Genomic DNA, 21,928 nt, shown 5'->3' on the forward strand with positions numbered 1-21,928 from the left:
GGAATGTCAAATCCGAACTATGAGAAATGTTTTGTCTTCTTTGATTGAGCAGTCACAGTCTCAATTGAACGACGAGCCATTACGAACATTGATGAATTAAGTGACCGCAACTGTTAATTGCAGACCTCCCACTTCTGACAACCTAAATGACCCATGTTTCCTTGAGCCATTAACCCCCAACCCCTTCTTAACCACCAAACTATTCTCCTGCCTCCTGGTGAATTCCAGAAAGCAGGCAGGTTTGTGGAAAGCACTGGGGAAGGGTTCAGTATTTATGATATCTATTTTGGTTTAAGTGGCGCAAATAATATTTGCAAACCTTACAAATGAAACAAAAATAGTAAAGGCCCAAACGCAATTACTGTGTTGGAGGTATTTTTTTTCTAATTAAAGACGAGGATTTACCTAGAAATTTTTGATCATTAGCAACAGTTGAGTGTATCCCAATGATAATGAACACGTAAGAAAGGTCAAGGTATAGCAATAAAGTTAAACTCCCGTCCTTACAGCCCAGGGCCCAGGGCGTAAATTTACTCGGCTACGACTGTCGTAAACGGCAACGCCTGGCGTCCGTGCGCCAGGTTTACTCTCCCTGCTTAAGCCTGTTGCACCAAGACAAAAACTGATCGTAGTAACTACGCCCGAGTAAATCTCCGTTGCGTCACTGGCCAACAATACGTGGATGGTATAATTGGGCAAATGAGGAGATCTCAGCTGCAGTCATAATGGAATGGTGACATAAATAAACACAAAAGGAGCATTTCAGAGACGGAGAATTTCGTAAGCTACATTATTCCATTTTGATTTAGAAATAAGAACGTTAAAATACGTTAACTTTGCTGTTGCCTTGGATATATAGCAATAAAATCGTAAATATATTCCGAATCAAAATATTATTATAGTATGCTATTATAGTATGCTGTTGTAAATGAGAAAAACGCGTTGGAGGCAGTACATATTTCTATTAATGGATTTTTACACCTTCACATTTGTTATTTAAACTTTTTTGAGTCTGAAAATAATGCAAAAAAAAAAAACGCCAACATTGCTCTCTTTTTATAATTCTACAACATTGCCAAAAATTTCATGACCTTCTTATCTATGGTTACACCGAGAGAGATCATTTAATTCAATCGAGCTTACATCTTGGAGATTAAGAAATACAAGAGACCTAATACATAGTATATGAGCCTAAAAATGTTGATATTTTAAGCTTTCGTCTCTATGTTTATATATAGTAAAATATAAATGATATAAAATGTGAAGAAAGAATGACTATAGTTAGTTATGGTTTGTCAAAAATTGTGAAAAGAAAAACAATTAAAGAAACCGTACTGCTGAGAGCCAAGACGTACCTACCTGAGTGGTAAGATTTAATTTGAACATATGCATATACATGTACATGGCTACACATAATGTATTTAGTAATCACTAATAATTATATATATATATATATATATATATATATATATATATATATATATATATATATATATAGATAGATAGATAGATAGATAGATAGATAGATATAGATATAGTTAGATTTTTTTAAAAAACCAAGCTATACAGACGGAAGATTTGAGCAAGAAACTAACAAATAACAACCCACATTGTGTGAGGTCAGAATTCCAGGTATGTTATGTGTTAGGTGTTAGTGTTACAGATCTGTTAACATTCCTGTTAACCCAAATAAGAAAACATGGAGTTCAGTTAAACAGTCTGTTAACATGTGGTCAACATCTTGCTATTTTGCTGCAGCATGTTGTTAACAGGCTGATAGCCCTATGTTGACCCATTTCCTGGTGTGTGACACCAGCAAGAATAGCTCAGGCTCTGAATTAACAGCAGCTGTGCGATTATTGTAGTTTTCGGCTCTCTCGAGTGCAATAGCCTGCAAATCAGGCTCAAATATCATCTTCACTGAGGAGACTACTAGAAATTAGGGCAAAACTAAATACCTGTATTTCTTCTAACACTAACATATTCAATTTTGACCTCTTGAAGATGTAACACCAGCTTAACCACTTGGTGGTTAAACTTTCTAAAATTAAGAGGAATTCAAATGTTTTATTTCTGACGTGCTAAATATAGAAAGCAGATAAGCTAAAATAATTCTGTGATAACCCCTCGTTGATCCCTACAGAAATGGATAAGCAATTGAAAAATTTAAGCTTAACATTTTTGAGTTTGCTCTGATTAATTTAACATTTTATGTAACGGAGATGCTTGGTGTAACACCGTCTGTTACAGGAACTGTAGTTTTCAACAGATCTGCTACACTAACATTGGTGTTACACTGGTGTTTAGTAAGAGATCAGAATTGTTGATTAATGTAACATATCTGTAATAGATCTGTAACACTAACACCTAACACATAACATACCGGGAATTCTGACCTCACCCATTGTCTACGTTAACTACGATATTTGTCATCAAACTCTCTCTGTGCTAGCCTAACTATAGTGGAAAACGAGCTACGACTGACTTAAACCACCTAGCTGGCAGGCGTAAATTTACGACTAAGTTAAGAGCGACGTAAACACTATTCTAGTTTGGTGCAACTGGCTTTACTCGGGCGTAGCGATTTGCGCCCGGTTTACGCCGGCACAACTGCTACGCCTCACTTACGACCGGTTGGTGCAACCGGGCCCAGGTCACTAACATGGGTCTCCCCAGACCGTATTGTTTTATACTTAATTCGGTTTTAGTTCACATCAGTTTAAATTAGTTTTTGTTAGTTTTCAGAATTTTTCTATATATATTGCAAAATTCTGAAAAAACCGAATTAATTATATATATATATATATATATATATATATATATATATTTTTTTTTTTTTTTTTTTTTTTTTTGGGGGGGGGGAGGAACGAGCTCGATATTTTACTAGAAGAACTTGAGTGGCACGAGAGATTCTGCATAAAATTTGGACGCAACACAGGTCGTAGGATGCAGTACGGAGGTTGTGAGCGAGGTTTAATGAAGAGCACCGTAAATACTATTATCATATCTTGACAAAACATGTGAAAATACATATCAAAGCTTAAATGCGAATATATAATATGGCAATCGGTGAATAAACTTATAATTGGTATTACCCAAATCCAAGTGATCTACATATGACCCTAGCGGCATTATCGTCAAATCCGTCGTCACACACAGTCCCCCAGCTGCCATGGGATTCAAAGTAAACTTCCACACGCCCCTCTCTGTTGCTGCGGCCTCCAACTAAACGAACTGGGAATTCTGTAGTAATAAAGAATACTTTTCATCATCGTAATATAATCCTTACCATTACCGCGCCCATAAGCACTTTTTAAATATAATGCTCATTATCTCTACGTTAAGCGCAAAAACACTTTGAAAAACTATAAACTATTGTAAGATAGAAAACGCCTATTCTATCCACACTGGTAACTAAATATTGCTAGTAATTGCGGTGTACATTTGATGTTATATGATATGATATGATTTTTTGAAATGGGGCATACCATTTGATTCGCATCTCTTCCCGTATCTACCCCAAGGACAGGCGCAGGTGTAGTCGTTCCCTTGTGCAACACACTTGCTTCCAGAATAACATGGGTTCGAAGAGCAAGAGTCTAAATAAAATACACCAAAAGGTATTGTTTTATAAATCCTATCACTATTTTGCCGCATGTTTTATCTGATTAAATGATCGGAGACAATAAATACCACTTCCCTGTAATTATATATTTACTTATGTACGTACCTTTATAATCTTAGAAAATGAATTGATGATTCCAGTCCCCAATTATGTTTTCTACCGATGGTAAAAAGTGCTGGTCACACACACACACACACACACACACACACACACACATATGCCAAAGACCCGTATCAAATGTAGTCCCATGCATAAAAAGCCCAGACCCCATGTTTATTACTCCCTGGCTGGGCCCATTCTTTATGGTGTTTTTGCATTGTTAACAGCATAAAGGGCAAGATAAGTGACCAAGTTAATTAACCAAGTTTATTGGCCAAGCTGCCAGTTTGTTTGTATGGCATGTGCAGGGGATGTCTTAGATCAAGGCACAAATGAAGCCCATCTTTAATTTAACAAAACTATAGTAAATGTTACTAAATCAATCTACATGTCTTTTCTTTAAACATTAAACATCTTTTAAACTATCATCCTCTGATGTATTTTACAAATCACAGGTAATGAAATACGAGAATATCTCATTTGCCGCACCTGTAAGTATCATAATATGTACCTTGATCTAAGACATCCTCTGCAGATGCCTTACAAAGAAACTGGCAGCTTGGCCAATTAACTTGGTCTTTTAACTTGCCCATTATGCTGTTAACAATGCAAAAACACCATAAAGAATGGGCCCAGCCAGGGCGTAATAAACATGGGCTCTGGGCTTTTTATGCATAGGACTAGATTTGATATAATTTGATATGATTTGATGGAATTATATATATATATATATATATATATATATATATATATATATATATATATATATATATATATATATATATAATTTCAATTCATCGTTTAGACTCCGAAAATTCTCCAGGTTATATTAGCTATTATGAATCCTTGATATTTATCATATATTTTTAAAATATAATAAAGTTAAAACTGCACCACGTGCTATATGCGGGTCACTGTTTGTAGTGAGATGTGTTCACGTGTCACATGACTTGCCTACAGGTATATATTTTAACTCCCGCCCTGACATTTTTTCAGTTCTGCGACTCGGTCTCCCATGTGTATATTGTTTTATGTCTCACTATTTTTTTATAAGTATGTTTTCAATTTCTCCAGTTAAAACAATTGAGCGAAATACAATATATGCAGTTCAACGGTTACGATACGGTCACGACAGCATATACAACATTGGTCAAAGAGGTTGTCCCACCTTCAGTATCATGTGTTTTTATTTAAAAATGATCACATCACAGATAAAAGTTGTTGTAAATAGTGAATTTCATTCCAGATACGATAACTAACATGATTAGTAAAAACACAAACTAGCGGTGAAGATATCAATATTTAATACCATTTATTCACATTTATTACATGTGCCCCCTCAAATCTGACGTTTCACTGTGATATTCACAGAGGCAAAGAAATGTACATTGAATTGAAATAACACCACCAAATGTCACCGAATTTACGCCCATTTAGCATTAGGGGGTGCTAACTAACTCCCATGATGTGATCATTTATAAATAAAAGCACATGAAACTGGGGGTGGGACAACCTTTTTGACCAATGTTGTATATTCCATTGTCAGTATTTAAAGATGTGCGTTCTTACTTATGACACAAGAGAATGATAAACATTTTATGTGATAAGTAAATTATGTAAATTATGATAAATATTGAGAATTCATTATATAACATTTAATATGAAAGATTTTCAGAGTTTCGACGAATGATTTTCCTGCCATATATGTCCTATTATTCCTGTTGGGGCAGTAGTTTACAGCAAGAAATAGTATATAAATTAAATCTGCCTAATCGGACAGTTATTAACCGAATGTCACTTGCACTATAATACCATACCAGTACCTGTGTTTAATAATCAACTTGTTGTTAAGATTTATAGGTGCTTCGTAAGGCGATGGAATGATAAATACTTGTACCTTTAGTGTTTTTCTTTTTTAAGTTGCCTTAAAAACCTGAAAAGTGTAGCAATTTGGAGGATATTTTGATATTTATATATGCGTTCACACTTGGTAACAAATCGTTATTAGGTCAATAGTTTTCCACTAACCGCCAATGCTGTACTCGCAGTTCTCCCCTGTACGGTTGAAAGTACAGTTACATCTGTAGTCAGAATACGGCCAAAATGAACTGTTGGTACGTACACATGTACCGCCATACTGGCAATGGTGTGTGGCACACGGGTCTGGAATGAAAAAAAAATATGGATGTGTAGGCATTTTGTGGGCGGTGCAAGTAATAACTTTATATATAACATGGTAAAGGCAAGTGCGATTGGAATGCTTACCGTAGCTTTTCTCACAGTTTACACCCATTCGGTCGTAAGGACATATACATTTGTAGTCAGTGTTTTCATAATTGATACGGAGTTTACGTACACAGGTGCCGCCACTCTGGCAGGGGTTTGGGGAACAGTGGTCTGGAATGAGATAGCATGTGGGGTGTTAGTGAAGTTACCGGGCCTTCATCCAATGATTTAAAGGCACTTATAAAATAAAATAATTATAGGATATCTTTAAAATTCGTTTAAAAAGTGTTCATACAGTTACCCACCAGGAATGGCGGTGCCATTGTAGCAATTCACCCCGACATCTCCACCGTGGCCACAGTCGTGTACACCCAGATCTCTGTGAGGACAGTCGAATATGCTGGACTCGTTGCCTGTGCATCGCAGGTCGTCCAGCCATATACGGCCATAAGCAAGATTACCCCAACCATGTCTGTATACTCTGGCTTTGTTCGGGCTATAACATGTGTACATTTAGTAGCTTTTAAAATCATCCATGGGTTAAGGAAGAGGTAAGAGAGATCCCCCCCCCCCCCCAATGTATCGCAAGTTTGAATTCTGAATGGTTAAACCGCGCACTCATTGTACATTTTGGGGTAAAAACACGACTATAAAACCCATAGTTAAAACAACAAAATTACTTGTGTTGCAGTATTTCATTCAGCCTTATACAACCAATGGATGGGCATGGAAATGATGCCACTCTTTCGGTAACACTGGTTAAAGAACATTCACCATTAAATGTTCTCTCATTCAGAGCTGTTATTGCCACGCAAGGACACATTATTGACAATATAACTTTAACCAAAACCAGACCTGTATCCCAGCATACGGCACACAACCGCGGCATCGCTGTTGCCAAAGTCATGGTAACAAACTGTCCCCCACTGACCATCATGATAAACCTCCACTCGGCCTTCGTTGCTACTCCTCCCACCCACTAAGCGGATCTTTTTCCCTGTAAACTGATCTGAAATGGCGGGTGTTTAAAAACAAGCATAACCAATTCATTCACTAGCATGAATTAGATATGCACTCTTGCTCAAAATGATGGAATATGTAAACAAATATTTCATGTACTTGCCTTTTATATTTTCACAGTGGCAATTTGATATACATGACTGGGGCAATCACTAATAATCGATTTGCAAGCTATGGTTGCGGAACCAATTTACTGGGCAATGCTCAAACGGCTACATGTATATGAAAGTTATATGCCCTGAGTGTCAGGGCACTGGAAAGCTAACTTGCTAACTATTCATAACTTTTCATGGAACAGCTTTACCAGGGGCCCTAAGAAATAATGTTGCGTATCCGTCAATCAAAAAGAACTGCTCTGCAGTAAATCTGCAGTTGAATGTCATTATTCCAAAATGAAACGTTAAACAGTTTTAATTTTGCTTAGCTCCAGGCGGGAAAGAGCTGTGACTTACGAGACTTGTGACTTCCTAATATGGAGCTCCAGTCGGACACAGCTGTGACGTACGTACGAGACTTGTGCCTACCAAATATGGAGCTCCAGGCGGAGACAGCTTTGACGTACGAGACTTGTGACTTCCAAATATGGAAGCGCCCCAGGCCATTTTTTATTTTTGTTTTTATTATTATTATTATTATTATTTATTATTATTATTATTATTATTATTATTATTTTTGCCGAACATGCACCCAGGTTGACTTTAGTGGCTAAAGTCAGTTTTGCTGATATAGGTTATATAAGGAACCAAGATCGAGCTGGCAAAACCGAAATCTAGAACCTAGGGTAAGGCATATATGGTTGGAAGTAAAATTTTGCACAGCAGGTCTGGAGAGTGACTATGCCCGCCGTTTATACCAAAGAAGAACTTGGTATGTTTTCGGGATAAAGCGTGCCAGGCGCAAACAAAAGAGCATCGCTGTTCACCTTGAAATGCTTCAAGATCCGCCTGTAGCTCACCTAACGGTGCCATACAATACACCATATGCAACAAGGCAGCAGTGTTGTTGACCATTGTTAAAATACACTGCACAAGTCGTAATTCGCTGCAGAACAGCGACCAAAACTCATGAAATCCCAGTTTTCTGAAGAAAATACACCATTATACTCCTGATTCGGTGTCTGTGCCAAGGTGTACTCATAGCAAAACGTGTTTCACCCAACAGAGTGAGAAACGCGGCTACGAATGGGAACGTCGGCTCTCTTGCCGCTAAATATATCCTTGAAGGCATGTAAGGTTTTCTGATATAGCAAGGTTTCTTATTTGCGGCGCTATGCCCAAACTCCGTTTCATGTGGGAAGAGATTAGCCGAAGACCCTGAGGTGAGAACTTTTGCTCACGATGGCAGTTCTGTACATCTTAAGAAGCTTGAATCAATCTGGAACGTGTTCCTCAGAAGAAGAGTGATGCTGACGTTTTCATGTATATTCTGACGACGGATACGGTGCCTTTTTGTTAGAGCTCATTTTGTTTACACCGGTACATAATTTAGCAATATGGTCCATGTAATTTTTTTTTCAGTGATAAGAAAATTGAGAAAGAATACTAGTCCGCCTGCATTGAATCCTACTGAACAATACTGGGATACTCCAAACCGTGCTGAAAAAAAGGATAGAAGACCAGTCAACTGCACGGGATGAACTGAGGCAGGCGATCTTGACGAAAGGTGAGTTAATATGCGCTATCAAGCTCCAGAAATTGATTAAGTCGGTATCTTAAAGATTAGATAACGCCATCTAGGTTTGTGGCAGCTACCCAAGATGTTGACTCTGTGGTTTAAAGGGATATTACTCTTCGTATGAGATCTATATTTCACAAAAAAAAAAAAAAAAAAAAAAAAAAAAAAAAAATTGTGAACAACTCATAGAAATATAATATAATATATTATGTTTTACCACAAAAACGGCAGTTATAGCTGTTATATATTCTGATATCTGAGCGTGTCTTTAGATCACGTGATCTACATTGATGGCTATACTCTGTAATAATTTCTTTAGAGATTATAACATAAGACTAACTTTCAATGTTAACATGGATTAATTAACCATTGGTTAGTATGAGAAAACTGTTGATTACTTCAGGAAAATTCATTTTTTGAACAAAATAAGAGTTATTATCCCTTTAGTTCTTAATGTACAGTATTGCTTTTGGATGACTCTGCTTTTCTCCTCTTATTTCGGCTTTTTACCTCCGCCAAGGAGGTTATGTTTTTATCCCTGTTTGTTTATTTGTCTGACTGTCTGACTGTCATATGACTGTCATCATCATAACTCAAAAAGTTAGGGACCGGTTTTGATGAAATTTTCAGGAACTGTCAAAAGTGGACCAAGGAAGAGATGTTTAGTTTTTGGTGGTAATCCGGATCAAAAATCAATCAATAATAATTTATAATCAAAAGTCGCTACGTTGGCGGAGATCTGCACTGTCGGAGTGCTTTTCTAGTTTAGCGTACATTTAGCTTTTTTCCATTAATAACCGATAATGCCACAGATTTATAATTGGTCACTAGAACTTTAGAAGGTAGGCAAACGAAAAAGACTATCTAAATATACTGTAACATGAACGTAGAACATGGAATTTTTATAAAACAGTCATGAGGTGGATATAAGTTGCCTTAATTTGAACCTACTGAAATAGTATGTGCATTTCTCTTTTGACGCATTCCGTCATTTTGAGAAACAGTGTTTGGTATGCTTATGGTACTGACAAGACACTTATGATGTTTATATTAACCCCTACCCTAGGTTCTAGATTCCGGTATTGCCAGCTCGATCTTGATTTCATATATAACCTATATCAGCAATACCGACTCTAACGAACAGCGGCCATGTTACACTTCCGTCAATTAAATAGAAGTTGAATGTCATCAGACCAAAATGAAACGTAAAACAGATTTAATTTTGCTATATTTAATTTGATTTGCTGTATTTAAGATGTAAAGTGAAAAAAAATATATACATTTCGAAAAGAAAAAATAAATTCAATGTTTTTTTTTTTTTTTTTTTTTTGTTGCTTGTCAAATAACATTTAGTTCTGAGATATACACGTGCACAATACACGTGCTTGCCGTGTGCCAAATTTGACAGCTTAACTGTATGCCCGATACCACTATAAGAGCTGCGCAATTGATACACCAAAATCAGTTCTTAAAGCAGAATGTTGCTTGTGTTGTGGCACTGACCTCCGACTGTAATATATTTTCAATTCAAACTTCTAACTCCGCGCCAGGTAATTTGCTTCTTGTCTCGTCTGCACGAGATAACTTCAGCGCAAGGCGGGAAAGGCAGCTCCAGGCGGCTAAACCTGTGACGTACGAGACTTATGACTTCCAAATATGGTTCCAGGCGGACACAGCTGTGACGTGTGACTTCCAAATATGGAAGCGCCCCAAGCAAAATTTTGAAGAAGAACGCCCTCAGATTGTCGCTGTTCGTTAGAGCTAGTAAAATCGACTTCATCACAAGGTATATTTAACAAGGTAGCTTTTATGTTGCTCTGACACTCAGGGTAATTATCCCCTGGCCATGATTGAGACTATTTTCAACGTCTTTAATCGATGTGTCCTTTGCTACAAAAATGGATTTTTTGTAATTGTAAAGGTGGCAAAACTACAACTAAAAAGAGGAAAACCCGAATTGTAAAAATGACAAAACAACAACCCAAAGAGGGAAAATTTGTATTTTTAAAGTGGCACAGCTACAAACAAAAAGTAAAATTTTGGAAATTGTTAAGTTGAAAAAAATACTGCATGTCCTCATGTCCTCATGTAAAATTCAGTGTACATTCAGTGTACATATACATGATGCACTGGCAGTTAAGACATCATATGCGGCTCTGTATATTTTAAAAACCTTTGATATTCAACGTGATTTAAAGATCTGTAACTTGTGAATTGATTATTTTGTTTCCTGTAAACCGTGATCACCCCCCCTCCTCCCACACACAAACTATTGGTACTCTCATATGTACGTATTAAAATATTAGGTTTAAATCTAGACAGTAAAAGCACTTTTGATGTGAACAGCACAAAGGCGACGTACAGCTAGGCTTTTTAATCTGTTCTCACTACCGTGATCGTGTCTACGAACACGGTTACTCTTAACCGTGACCAAGCCTACCGCCCACTTTATGAACAATGGAAGTAGGAGGATCGTTTAACAATGGATATTTAGCCAGTCGCGTGGCAGGAGAGCGTGTTCCGATCTCTCAACCTGGCAGGGGGCGACCGTCTTATTCAGGAAGCGTGTGCATTTAGGCGTGATGTCATTAATAGCCGCTAATTGCTGTCCGGTAAATATTGCACCGCTTCTTATTACTTCAAAAATCAAAGCATCTACTTACTGTACTTCGTCAGTTAAACGGGAATATATAAAGCGGGTTTAGCAGAAAATACAATTAACAGCATATTCACTTAAATAAACAAGTGTAAACACAAACCAACGCTCAATTTGAAGAGAATAAATAAAAAATGATAGTATGACTTTGACGTGTCGACACTAACGACTCCACCATTATCGCACTCTACCACTCCATATCTGTTTGCAAATAATAGTATTTGGCAACATAACACTCAATCTACAAGTCAATAAAAATAAACAAAAAAATTAAATACGCTGTTCATTATCATTATTACAGGACGTGTTTATAAGCCTTGGTTAATTTATGAAAATGTCTCTTTTCTAGTTGAATGATATTAAAAAATTTACTATGAAGAGCATCGCCACTACAGAGATAAGGAAGTAAACTCTTCATGACACTAAGATGGGTGCAAATGTGTACCCTCTCCAGCACCGTTAAAGGTCCACAAACAAATATACACACATTTGTCAAGACGACAAGATAGATTTCACTACGATGTATCAAGTGTAATAATTGTTACATAAAGATTTCACTACGATGTATCAAGTGTAATAATTGTTACATATATATTCTGAATGTTGCTTACTTATAATTGCATTAAGAAAAAATCAGTATATCAATTAATTCAGTTTAAATAAAATCATCTGCAACAGAGGCTAAAAGCTGTGCACCTGGGACTAAGGGACTGCCTAAGCTCAAAAATATTGAAGACAAAGACAACTTCCTTTCTTTTCCGAGAGAACAATAACGGGGGCGAAAGGAGCAATTACAACGTGCAAACGTGCATCAGATAAGAAGCCCTACAATGTAGTTGCGATTTTATCTGCACTGGTGGTCACAAGCTGGTCTCATCCTTAAATGCGATGGAGTTTGATACACCACACATGTAAACATACATATTTAAGAAAAAATCGAAAAACATTTGTACAACTGGTCTGTGGGACAGTCATTTACTTGTATTGAAACTTAAAAAGCATCAAAAAGGGACTCACTTGTACAGTTGATATTTGAAGAATGACGCCGAAATATTTTCCTGTTCCTGCAGCGTACATTAACTGTACTTGTGTATACATATAATTACGTACGTATTTATTCTCCTCTCGAAATATATCGCGCACAATTCTCTCGACAACTATCATCTTTATATGAGGAATGTTGAGGACATTTTGAAAAACAGGCAGTCTCAAAACAACTTTATCACTAATAGTCTATTCTAAATATTTAAATACAAATGCATTTACAAGGGCAAATACTGTATATCATTTTGCTTGCTTATAGCCCGCATTCCTGAAGAAATGCATAGTCACACTTTACAAAGGTTGAAATGGTGTCGCCGACATAAAACAATCACACTTGGAAATCAATGTTATGCTGGAGTTTTGTTATGTGATGTCAGGCATAGACCTGAAAAGGTTAATTTGATCTACATTAGTGCGTTAAACATCGAAACGAGGTAATTTCTGGTCGTGCGTCTCCGTCGATAATTAATATACCGGTATGATAGAAGAAAGAATCTTGACAATTTCCCTCAAAGTTATCTCTTCATTGTGTCGAGACGGGAGATGTGCATTGGCTATACAGTACTAAGCAACGTTCGTACATAAACCTTTATCTAATCACATCTGTCAGGACGTCAAGATAGATTTCACTTAGATGTTTCAAGTATAATTTCATATTTACTCCAAATGTGGCCTAATTAAAAGTCCCTAAAGAAAAAGCAGCATATCAAGTAATTTATTTTAAGCTAAATCATCTGCAACAGAAGCTAAAAGCTGTGCACCTCGGACTAAGGGACTGCCTTTATTGAACTAAACTCAAACAACTTCCTTTCTTTTCATACAGAACAATAAAGGAGGTAAAAGCGGCAATTGCAGTGTATATACGTGCATTGTACAGTGTACATCAATTAAGGGGTCCGGTTGCTGTAAAGGGTGTAATTATATATATGTACTCCAATGAGGTCTTGGTGCGATTTTATGTACTATTAAAACAACCTTATACTAATGTCACTGGGTCCAGCAACAAGAAATTTAATTCACATCTTTCCTATTGATGTTAAATGTAACAATCAGGGCTGAAGAGGCGAAATGGTTAAATAAATATGGGGCGGGGGGGGGGTATACTTTTTCGAGAGAGCCAAGGCGATTTTAATTTTATGCACTTCGCACTGCTTCAGCAGGATTTCTGCACTCAAAGTCAAGGGATAAACAAGAAATATCATTAAATACAGTGCACATTAACAACCTACCAATCAATTGTATATACTCTTAACAGCAGTGTACAGAAAAGATTGCATCTTTTGCTATGATAACGCTGTTTCATCAAACTTGAAATTTAAACGAATTTCAACCAAACACGTAATTAAAACTTTTTACAGCAGGTGATTAGTTGCACGTATTTTTTATTTAATTTTGTCATTTTGTAATAATCAACACATTTGACTTATGAAATCAAAATTACTTAATTATTTCAGAACACCTAATGAGTGTACATGTAAAGGCACACGCTCACAGGTAGCGCGTGTCGATGTGGCAGTTGACAAACCTAAATCAAGCTGTCTAATTAATGTAGCCTTTCATTCATACTTCACTTTTTCAATTGGCTTGAGCATGTTATCGCGACTCTTATCGTTTCACCTTTAGAAGCCAAAATTAAGATGAAAGGGCAACATCGGTAAATTAATTATATTTCATTCAATTACAAAATTCTATTTTTGAAAATGTCTACGAAGTTTGGAATGCGGTGAATAAACAGAAATATCATCAGTGCTTGAACCATGGTTAAACCCAACATTTAGTCTTCCATGTCTTAACAAAGGGCACGTGCCGTTCTACAACAGAACAATGCTTGGGACTAGCGGGGCGTATGATTGCACAGGCTGCTTGACGGGACACGATGTAGACAGCGGGGAGTCCGAGATGGTTACGATTGATAACTTAACAGCTTTAACTGTCGCTATTTGCCCTGTTATTATCCACGCGGGGGTTATCAGGAGTCACGGTCGCACTGACCGTGACCTACTGTGAACGGTCTTATTGGCCTAGCTGTAAATCAATTTTGGGAGACATAGGGCTAGGCTCAATCATCATGATGGAATTACCCCATACACATTTAAACAAATGCAACTCACCGCTTTCATATTCACAATAACGGCCCCACGTGCCTACTGGACAGTTACAGCCTTGGTGTAAATCCGCATATCCTCCATTTTGACAAGCTATATTAAGAATAAAGTAAAATAAACTGATTATAAGCAGAGTATGACCATGGCAAAGCTACAGGTAGAAGCAAAATCTGCATTGACAATCACACGTGCTGCAATTAAGTAAAATATAAAGATTTGGCAATAAATATGGAATATTTCAGTGTCAAAGGTATACATAGTTAAAATGCGTTTTTTTTCCAAAAAAAAGTCAGATCTTATAAAAAATATCTGGAGAAATATGTAGCCTGGTGTGTCCCTACCAATTAACTGACTACCGTGCCTCTTGCAGTGCAACATTGTGTTATATGCAGTGATTTGATTAGACAGTGCTCCTTTATGCTGGCCAAAGCTTGGCCTGAAATATTATTCCAGATTAAACACTATTAAACACTTGGTAGCTTTGGTAGCATCCAGATGAGGTCAGGCGTACTGTTGCTGTGACTTTGTGGGGCGTGTATCTCTTTTTAAGACCCTTATTTGGAAGATATGGAAATCCATATTAACGCTTTCAATGCCTGTCAAATGACATAGAATAGGCAGTGTATTTCTGTTTGCTTCTATGCCAAATTCAAGTAATGAACTGATATCACAATGATATCAAAGATATTATTTAAATTTATCAAAACAAAATTTTAATCGTTAATTACATTTATTAATCAGCAAAATCAGGAAATAATTATGATTTAGAAAAAAAAAAACAAGTCTGTATGTATAGGTTGTTTAATACATTTGTTATTGAGTTGATAAAGTATATGTACATCAACACGAGACTAGGCGTGTCCAGGCCCATAGCCAGCAATTTCAAAAGGGGGGTTCGTTTTCTGAAAAAGTGGACCTTTTTCCATAAAAATATCATGTACCTAGATCAAATTTTACCCAGAGTGGACCTTTTCCCAGCAAAAGGGGCGGTTCTTTCGAACCCCCGAACCCCCCTGGCTACGGGCCTGCGTGTCAGTAATTGTGGCTACACCCAAACATTCATATCTAAAATAGGTATAAGACAAGGAGATAACCTTAGCCCAGTCCTATTCAACATCTTCATAGATGACTTAAAAAGTGAACTCTACACAAACAATAGTGCAAAGGAAGTTGAAGGGTTAAAACACATTTTACATGTATATGCAGATGACCAAGTCTTGCTATCACAGACGAAGGAAGGACTTAAAACTCTTCTTAACAACCTTGAAAATTACTGTAAGCAGTGGAAACTAAAAGTTAATGAAAACAAATCAAAAATTAATAGTGTTCAACATGTCTGGTAGAATTGAGCCACACACCTTCTTTATAAATAGCAGACCAACAGAAATAGTCAAACAATACTCATACCTCGGGATAGTCTTTACTAACACAGGCTCACTAAAACATTCAATTGAAAATCTCATGCAAAAAGCCCTGAAAGCCACGTTTACTCTAAAGGGAATACTAGCATCACAAGAAATTTCATCACCCATACTTATCATGAATCTTTTCGACAAGATGATTAAACCCATTCTCTTATATGGATGTGAAATCTGGGCCCAAGAAATCTTCACAGAGAAAAAATATCATTAAATGAAATAAACAAAATGCCCTTTGAACAAATTCACTTAAAGATGTGTAAATGGGCACTTGGTGTGAGAAGGTCAGCTAGCAATAATGCCTGCCATGCAGAACTTGGACACCTCCCATTATACTTGGACATAGTCAAATTAGTATCAAGATACAGTGAAAGGCTGAATAACCTTCCAGAGCAAAGAATTGTCAAGCAAGCGTACAATAGAGAACAAGCAAAAAGGGGAAAAACTGGTTTTGGGCAATGTCAAACTTGACTACATGTTGGGGACTAAATCACTCAAATTCAACCCTAACTGTCAATAAAATTCACAAAAACCAAAATCTAAAAAGTGACATAACCGTCAAATTAAAATCAGATTTTTGGGAAGAGTTACACAGAGAGGAAAATAATAAGCTGAGGACATACAGGAAAATTAAACATCAATATGAACCCGAACCATACTTAAAAACGAATATTTCACACACCCACAAAAAACTTTTGGCAAAAATGCGAATTAGTGTCCATGACCTAGAAATTGAAAAAGGGCGACATGAAAACCCAAAAACAAAACTTTCAGACCGAAAATGCCCCCATTGTAATGAGGTAGAAAATGAAATACATTTTTTCCTAAAATGCGCCCATCACAAAATTGAAAGGAAATTGCTGTTCGAATGCGTAACAGAGGTTAACTTGCAAGGTCTAACAGACGAGGTCAAACAGCTTGACGTCATTCTAATCCCACCCACTGAACAGAGTGCAATTGCGGTAGGGAATTTTGTAAGTAAAATTATGAAAAAACGTAATTAACTGGAAGTCCAAAAAATGATTTCATGCATGTCACCTGTATATTAAGATAATGTATATTGTGTAACATTATATAATTTTTTTTTTCTCTTTCATTTACTTACTATCATTACTATCTTTCCATATTTATAATATATAGTAGCTAGAGAGCCTCTAAATGTAAAAAACATTTCAGTGCTCAATAAATTATTATTATTATTATTATTATTATTATTATTATTATTATTATTATTATTATTATTATATGTTGTATACTACTGTGTATTGCTGCGACATCTGTTATCTGAAACCCAGGACGTGTCTTTGATTGTCGTGTTCCAGATACATCTATCTGGTCAGGCTATTACCTTGCGAAACACAGAACTAGAGAATGAATGTCTAGATTAAGATCAAAATTTAAAGTTTAATAACCAGTATCTCACTGTACATATCCAACTTACGAACATAATACTGGCATTCCCGTCCCCTGTGGTAGGAGTCGCAATAACACTTGTGTTCTGTGTATTGGTACGGCCAGTACCATGCTTTCATCGGGTAACACGTTCCTCCATTCTGGCACGGATTGCTATAGCAGGGATCTTAAAAACAAATGACGCATTGAAAAAAAAGTTAATTTTTCCAACAAATTATTAAATGGTGATTACGTTTTTTTTTTTTTTTAGTTACGACGTCTGTACTAGGTAGAAATGCTATACATAATTATACCCGGTTCGTTGCACTTAAGATTCTATTTAAAGCAACTTCCACACAGCCTTTGTAAAACTATTGGCAACATAACAAACAACGACACGTTCAATAGGAAGACTGACCGTATGCTGTTGTTTCCGGTGTGAACGGAATGTAGGTCCGCCTAGTCACGGTGGTCCTACGGACCACCGTTCCTTAGGATTAGTAGTCCAAATGGGACCTGCATTCCTGTCATATATATGGATAGGACTTATATTCCTGGCGGCACTGCATTCCGTTTACATTAGTCAGCGAAATGTAGGTCTGCACTATTTTTATGTTCGTCCTTTTATATTAATAGGTAAAGGCAAGTGACATGAATAGTATGTTTTAGTGAGCATATATAAATAGTTCGTAAAATCGCCGATTTGCCGCTTCGTCTCTCTGCTGTAGTGGTTAGGCAGTGCAACAATGTATATCCAAAACAGTATACTTAAAGTAATATGATGGGAGTTTGAAGACTGAAGACTAAAAGACTGAAATTGCGTTTTTAACTTTTGTGTGATTTTTATGTCTTTGTCATGTTTGCTGGTCATCTAACTTTGCCACGTCGGATAATTTAGACTGGTGACATATGTCACGCGCTTTCTTGCACTACTATAAATACGTTCATATTCTGATACCACACCTTCACTTGACTTTTGATATGGAAGGGACGAGCAGCACCCGTTCAAGACCCATCATAGAGGTTATATTTAGTATTTGGAAGAGGGCACTTACCCGATAGGCACAGCACCGACCAACAAAAGAGTAATTCGAAGAACTAGCAAGTCGGATTATAAATAAGCTTTCATTTACAGTTACTTTTCATTATCTTCAAAATACACACAATTTGCCTTCACAGAGGCCATATTAGTTTACACACAGACATACATTTCCAAGAATGTAAGTCCGTCAGACCTATGCTCCTGGAATAAGTGTCCGGAGGACTACAATTTCTGAGATTTTAGGTCCGGGGAACTACTGTCTCTAGCATTTTGGGTGCGAGGACAAATACTTATTATTGGATTTTCCGTCTAACTTCACTTACAGAAGAAAAGGCCTGTCATTATATATATATATATATATATATATATATATATATATATATATATATATATATATATATATATATATATATATATATATAGTATTGTAATGATCATTTCAGATTGAACATGACAAGCTATTTTATAAGTAAATCAGAGGAAAGTGAAGGACGTCTCGGATGACGGTAAGTGCAGTGATGATTATGGTCATGACGATGAACTTTGGCTAATAGTCATAAGGCAGAAAGCAGAAAGATCCATAGTTAGGGCCTTGTGTAGTAAAAGGAATATCAAAATCGGGAGCGTACATTCTACAAATTGAAGGGGGGTGCACCCTTCAAGGTGCCGTCAACGGCTCCAATTTGAACATTTATCTGACAAATGAATACGTCTACTAAAACTTCTTACGTGTTATTTTTCATAATTATTTTTTTTCGTTCAGTTTGTGAATATCAAAATAATAATAAGGTAATCACACCGGTCATTTAAATACACACATATTATTATTTATTATATGTACATGTAACTTCCATTTAAGTGTGATAGAAAAAGTCAAATCGGACATATAGTCCTAGTATAAATCAGGAAAACAGGTCCCATCCGGACTTGCATTCCTTGCAATGGAACTTACATTCCTTGGTAACTGTTGTCCCAAGGACGTTAAATCCTAGTAACGTATGTCCTAGGACATCAATTCCTAGAAACGCTAGACCTAGGACTTGCATTCCCAGGACCAGTGTCCGGTCAGACTTGCGTTACTAGGACTACCATTCCGTTCACACCGGCATTGCTGAACATGAAATGGAAATATTTCAATTTAAATGTTTAAAAATATGTGATGTGACTAAATGCAAAATATACAGTAGTTGACTTAATGTTAGAAAATTTATTCTAATATATTGAAGATTCATTCCATTACATATAATACTACATAACATAAAATATCTTAGAGTTTTACTACATGGTTTCACACCCATACCAGTTGTGATTTCGTTTGCCGCCGTGGTTTCTTCTGTAAAATATGAAAAATGCATAAGATACTTAGTAAATATTTGTTGCACCGTCTTGGACTGCAGTTATTAACCAAATGCTGCTTCTTGAAAAATGCTATATATTTCTAATCTTCAACGTGTTGATAATCCCAACAGGTGCTCTATCACGTGACAAAATGGTACATTTTTATACTTCTTATATTACTTTTACAAATTCTATTCAGACGCGTACTTTAACTAGGGTATAGATATAAATTGGAGGATATTTCTGTTCTTAAATGAAAAAAAAAAATAATAATAATAATAATAATGAAATGCACTTTTATAGAAAAAAAATCAACTTACGGTATCTATAAGCACCGTACTCGCATTTTTGCCCGGTACGATAGTAAGGACAGTTACATCTGTAGCCAGTGTATGGCCAATAGTAACTGTTGGTACGTACACATGTACCGCCATACTGACAGGGGTTTTGGGAACAAGGATCTGAAATTGTGCATATTTAAATGAAGAGTAGTACCTGGTACTGAGACACTTTTAAATTAAAGATATTGAGCTATAAATAAAACTATCAGCACAGTAGAATAGTATTTTGAGGCGTGCACATAAAAACTCAGACACACATTATACACATTACAATGTATCTTCAAAAAAACAGTAAAAAGCATCTGCAAGATTGCAATTACACAAACTTGTACCCGGTCCATTGCACATAGATTCTATATTTATAGCCACTTCAACACGGCCTATACAAAAGTCCTCACACCATATCAAACAATGTAAGGGACACTAGAAAAGCTTACCGTATGTAGTTGCTTCTGGCATTTCTGGACATGAAATAAAAATATCCAATATTCGTTTTAATGTTTAAAAACCTGCGATATGCCTTATGTCAAAATATACAAGTAGTTGATTTAGTGTTAAACTATTTGTTTGATAACCAAATTGTGATTGACAAGGGGTTTCTAAAATTTTAATTAAAAAAATATGATATTATAAAGCATGAACATATTTCAGAGTTTTACTCCCGTACCAGTTGTTATTTCGTTTGCCGCCGTGGTTTCTTCTGAAAAAGGTGACATAATACATAAAATACTTAGTTAAATTTTGCCGTTGAGTGTTGTTCTGCATTTGTTTATTTACCGAATAGCAACCAATGAAAAACGCTTTACTTGTCCTTCATTTATAAACCGGTTGAATATTCATCTGTTGATAAATCTTACGTGTGCTTTGGCGCGCCATGAAATGATACTATCAGATAAAGATAGCGTAGATGCTATCATCACTCGTGTGTGATACAAAGCGCCGTACCTTGTAAAACGATATGTCAAACTTTGAGCAGCAATGATATAGGTTATACTATGCGCATTTGAATATATACCAAATTCATATTGTACAATTGCTTTGGTTAGAATTTATTTGGCGCATAAACCAACACAAGAACTTTTAAAAACACTTTAAAGATGGTATATAGTTATTCACCATAGTGCACCGTGGTGGCTGAGAAATCTGTGTCATTGTAACATGACACTCCAGCATCTTCACTATGTCCACAGTTGTGTTTACCCAGACCTTGGTGAGAGCAATCAAATACACTGGACTCGTAGCCACTGCAGCGTAGGTCATCCAGCCATATCGGACCACGGCCTTGACCAAACCTGGCACTCGAGTAGGCTCTAGCATTGTATGGGCTGTAACAAGTGTAGAATTAGTAGGGTTTTACATTAGATGCATTGCAGACAGGAATTCAACTATCCAGACACCTTAAATTCAACAACTACGTTAGACAAAATTGAAGACATTTTAGGATCTTGGGGGTATCGTTTCATTGTCCGAGTAGTCATTATATCTTTTTATTTAATGTGGGGAAATTTTATGATTTAGATATCCATATTTTAGACAATGAATGCAAATACTGTTGCACTATTGTACACAGTACAATATTGTACACAGCATTGCGTCCTCGGCAAATTCTGTACTGAAGTGCAAATTGACTCCAGTGTAAAATTGTGTTATTATATTTAAGGCCCAAAATTATACAATACTGTCAATGAAACTTTAACGAAAGTCGGACCTGTATCCCAGCATACGGCATACAACTTGGGCATCCGTATTGCCAAAACCATCGTCACAAACAGTCCCCCACTGACCACTATGATACACCTCCACGCGGCCCATGTTGCTACTCCCTCCTCCTACTAAACGGATCTTTTTTCCTGAAAACTTATCTGAAATGGCGGTCGTTTCATAATATAATATAATATAATATAATATAATATAATATAATATAATATAATATAATATAATATAATAT

The 21,928-nt window shown here is 36.3% G+C and overlaps 1 protein-coding gene across 1 annotated transcript in view; it reads right to left on the reverse strand.

Moving 5' to 3' along the window:
• The window catches only part of LOC106167426 (scavenger receptor cysteine-rich domain-containing protein DMBT1-like), a 48,294-nt gene that overhangs the window by 21,952 nt on the left and 4,414 nt on the right, over positions 1–21,928 (reverse strand). Inside the window, exons 8-19 of the mRNA XM_087014088.1 lie at positions 21,689–21,842; positions 21,097–21,305; positions 20,648–20,680; positions 20,418–20,441; positions 19,960–20,100; positions 19,602–19,634; positions 17,309–17,446; positions 14,456–14,542; positions 6,806–6,959; positions 6,256–6,446; positions 5,990–6,121; positions 3,096–3,243 (exon numbers count right to left, since the gene is read on the reverse strand). Coding sequence (XP_086870214.1) covers positions 3,096–3,243; positions 5,990–6,121; positions 6,256–6,446; positions 6,806–6,959; positions 14,456–14,542; positions 17,309–17,446; positions 19,602–19,634; positions 19,960–20,100; positions 20,418–20,441; positions 20,648–20,680; positions 21,097–21,305; positions 21,689–21,842 — 1,444 coding nt within the window. The remainder of the gene's footprint in view (positions 1–3,095; positions 3,244–5,989; positions 6,122–6,255; positions 6,447–6,805; positions 6,960–14,455; positions 14,543–17,308; positions 17,447–19,601; positions 19,635–19,959; positions 20,101–20,417; positions 20,442–20,647; positions 20,681–21,096; positions 21,306–21,688; positions 21,843–21,928) is intronic.

This window comes from Lingula anatina, chromosome 5, assembly GCF_051362555.1.
Source record: "Lingula anatina isolate TDL-2025a chromosome 5, LinAna3.0, whole genome shotgun sequence".
NCBI lineage: Eukaryota > Metazoa > Brachiopoda > Lingulata > Lingulida > Lingulidae > Lingula > Lingula anatina.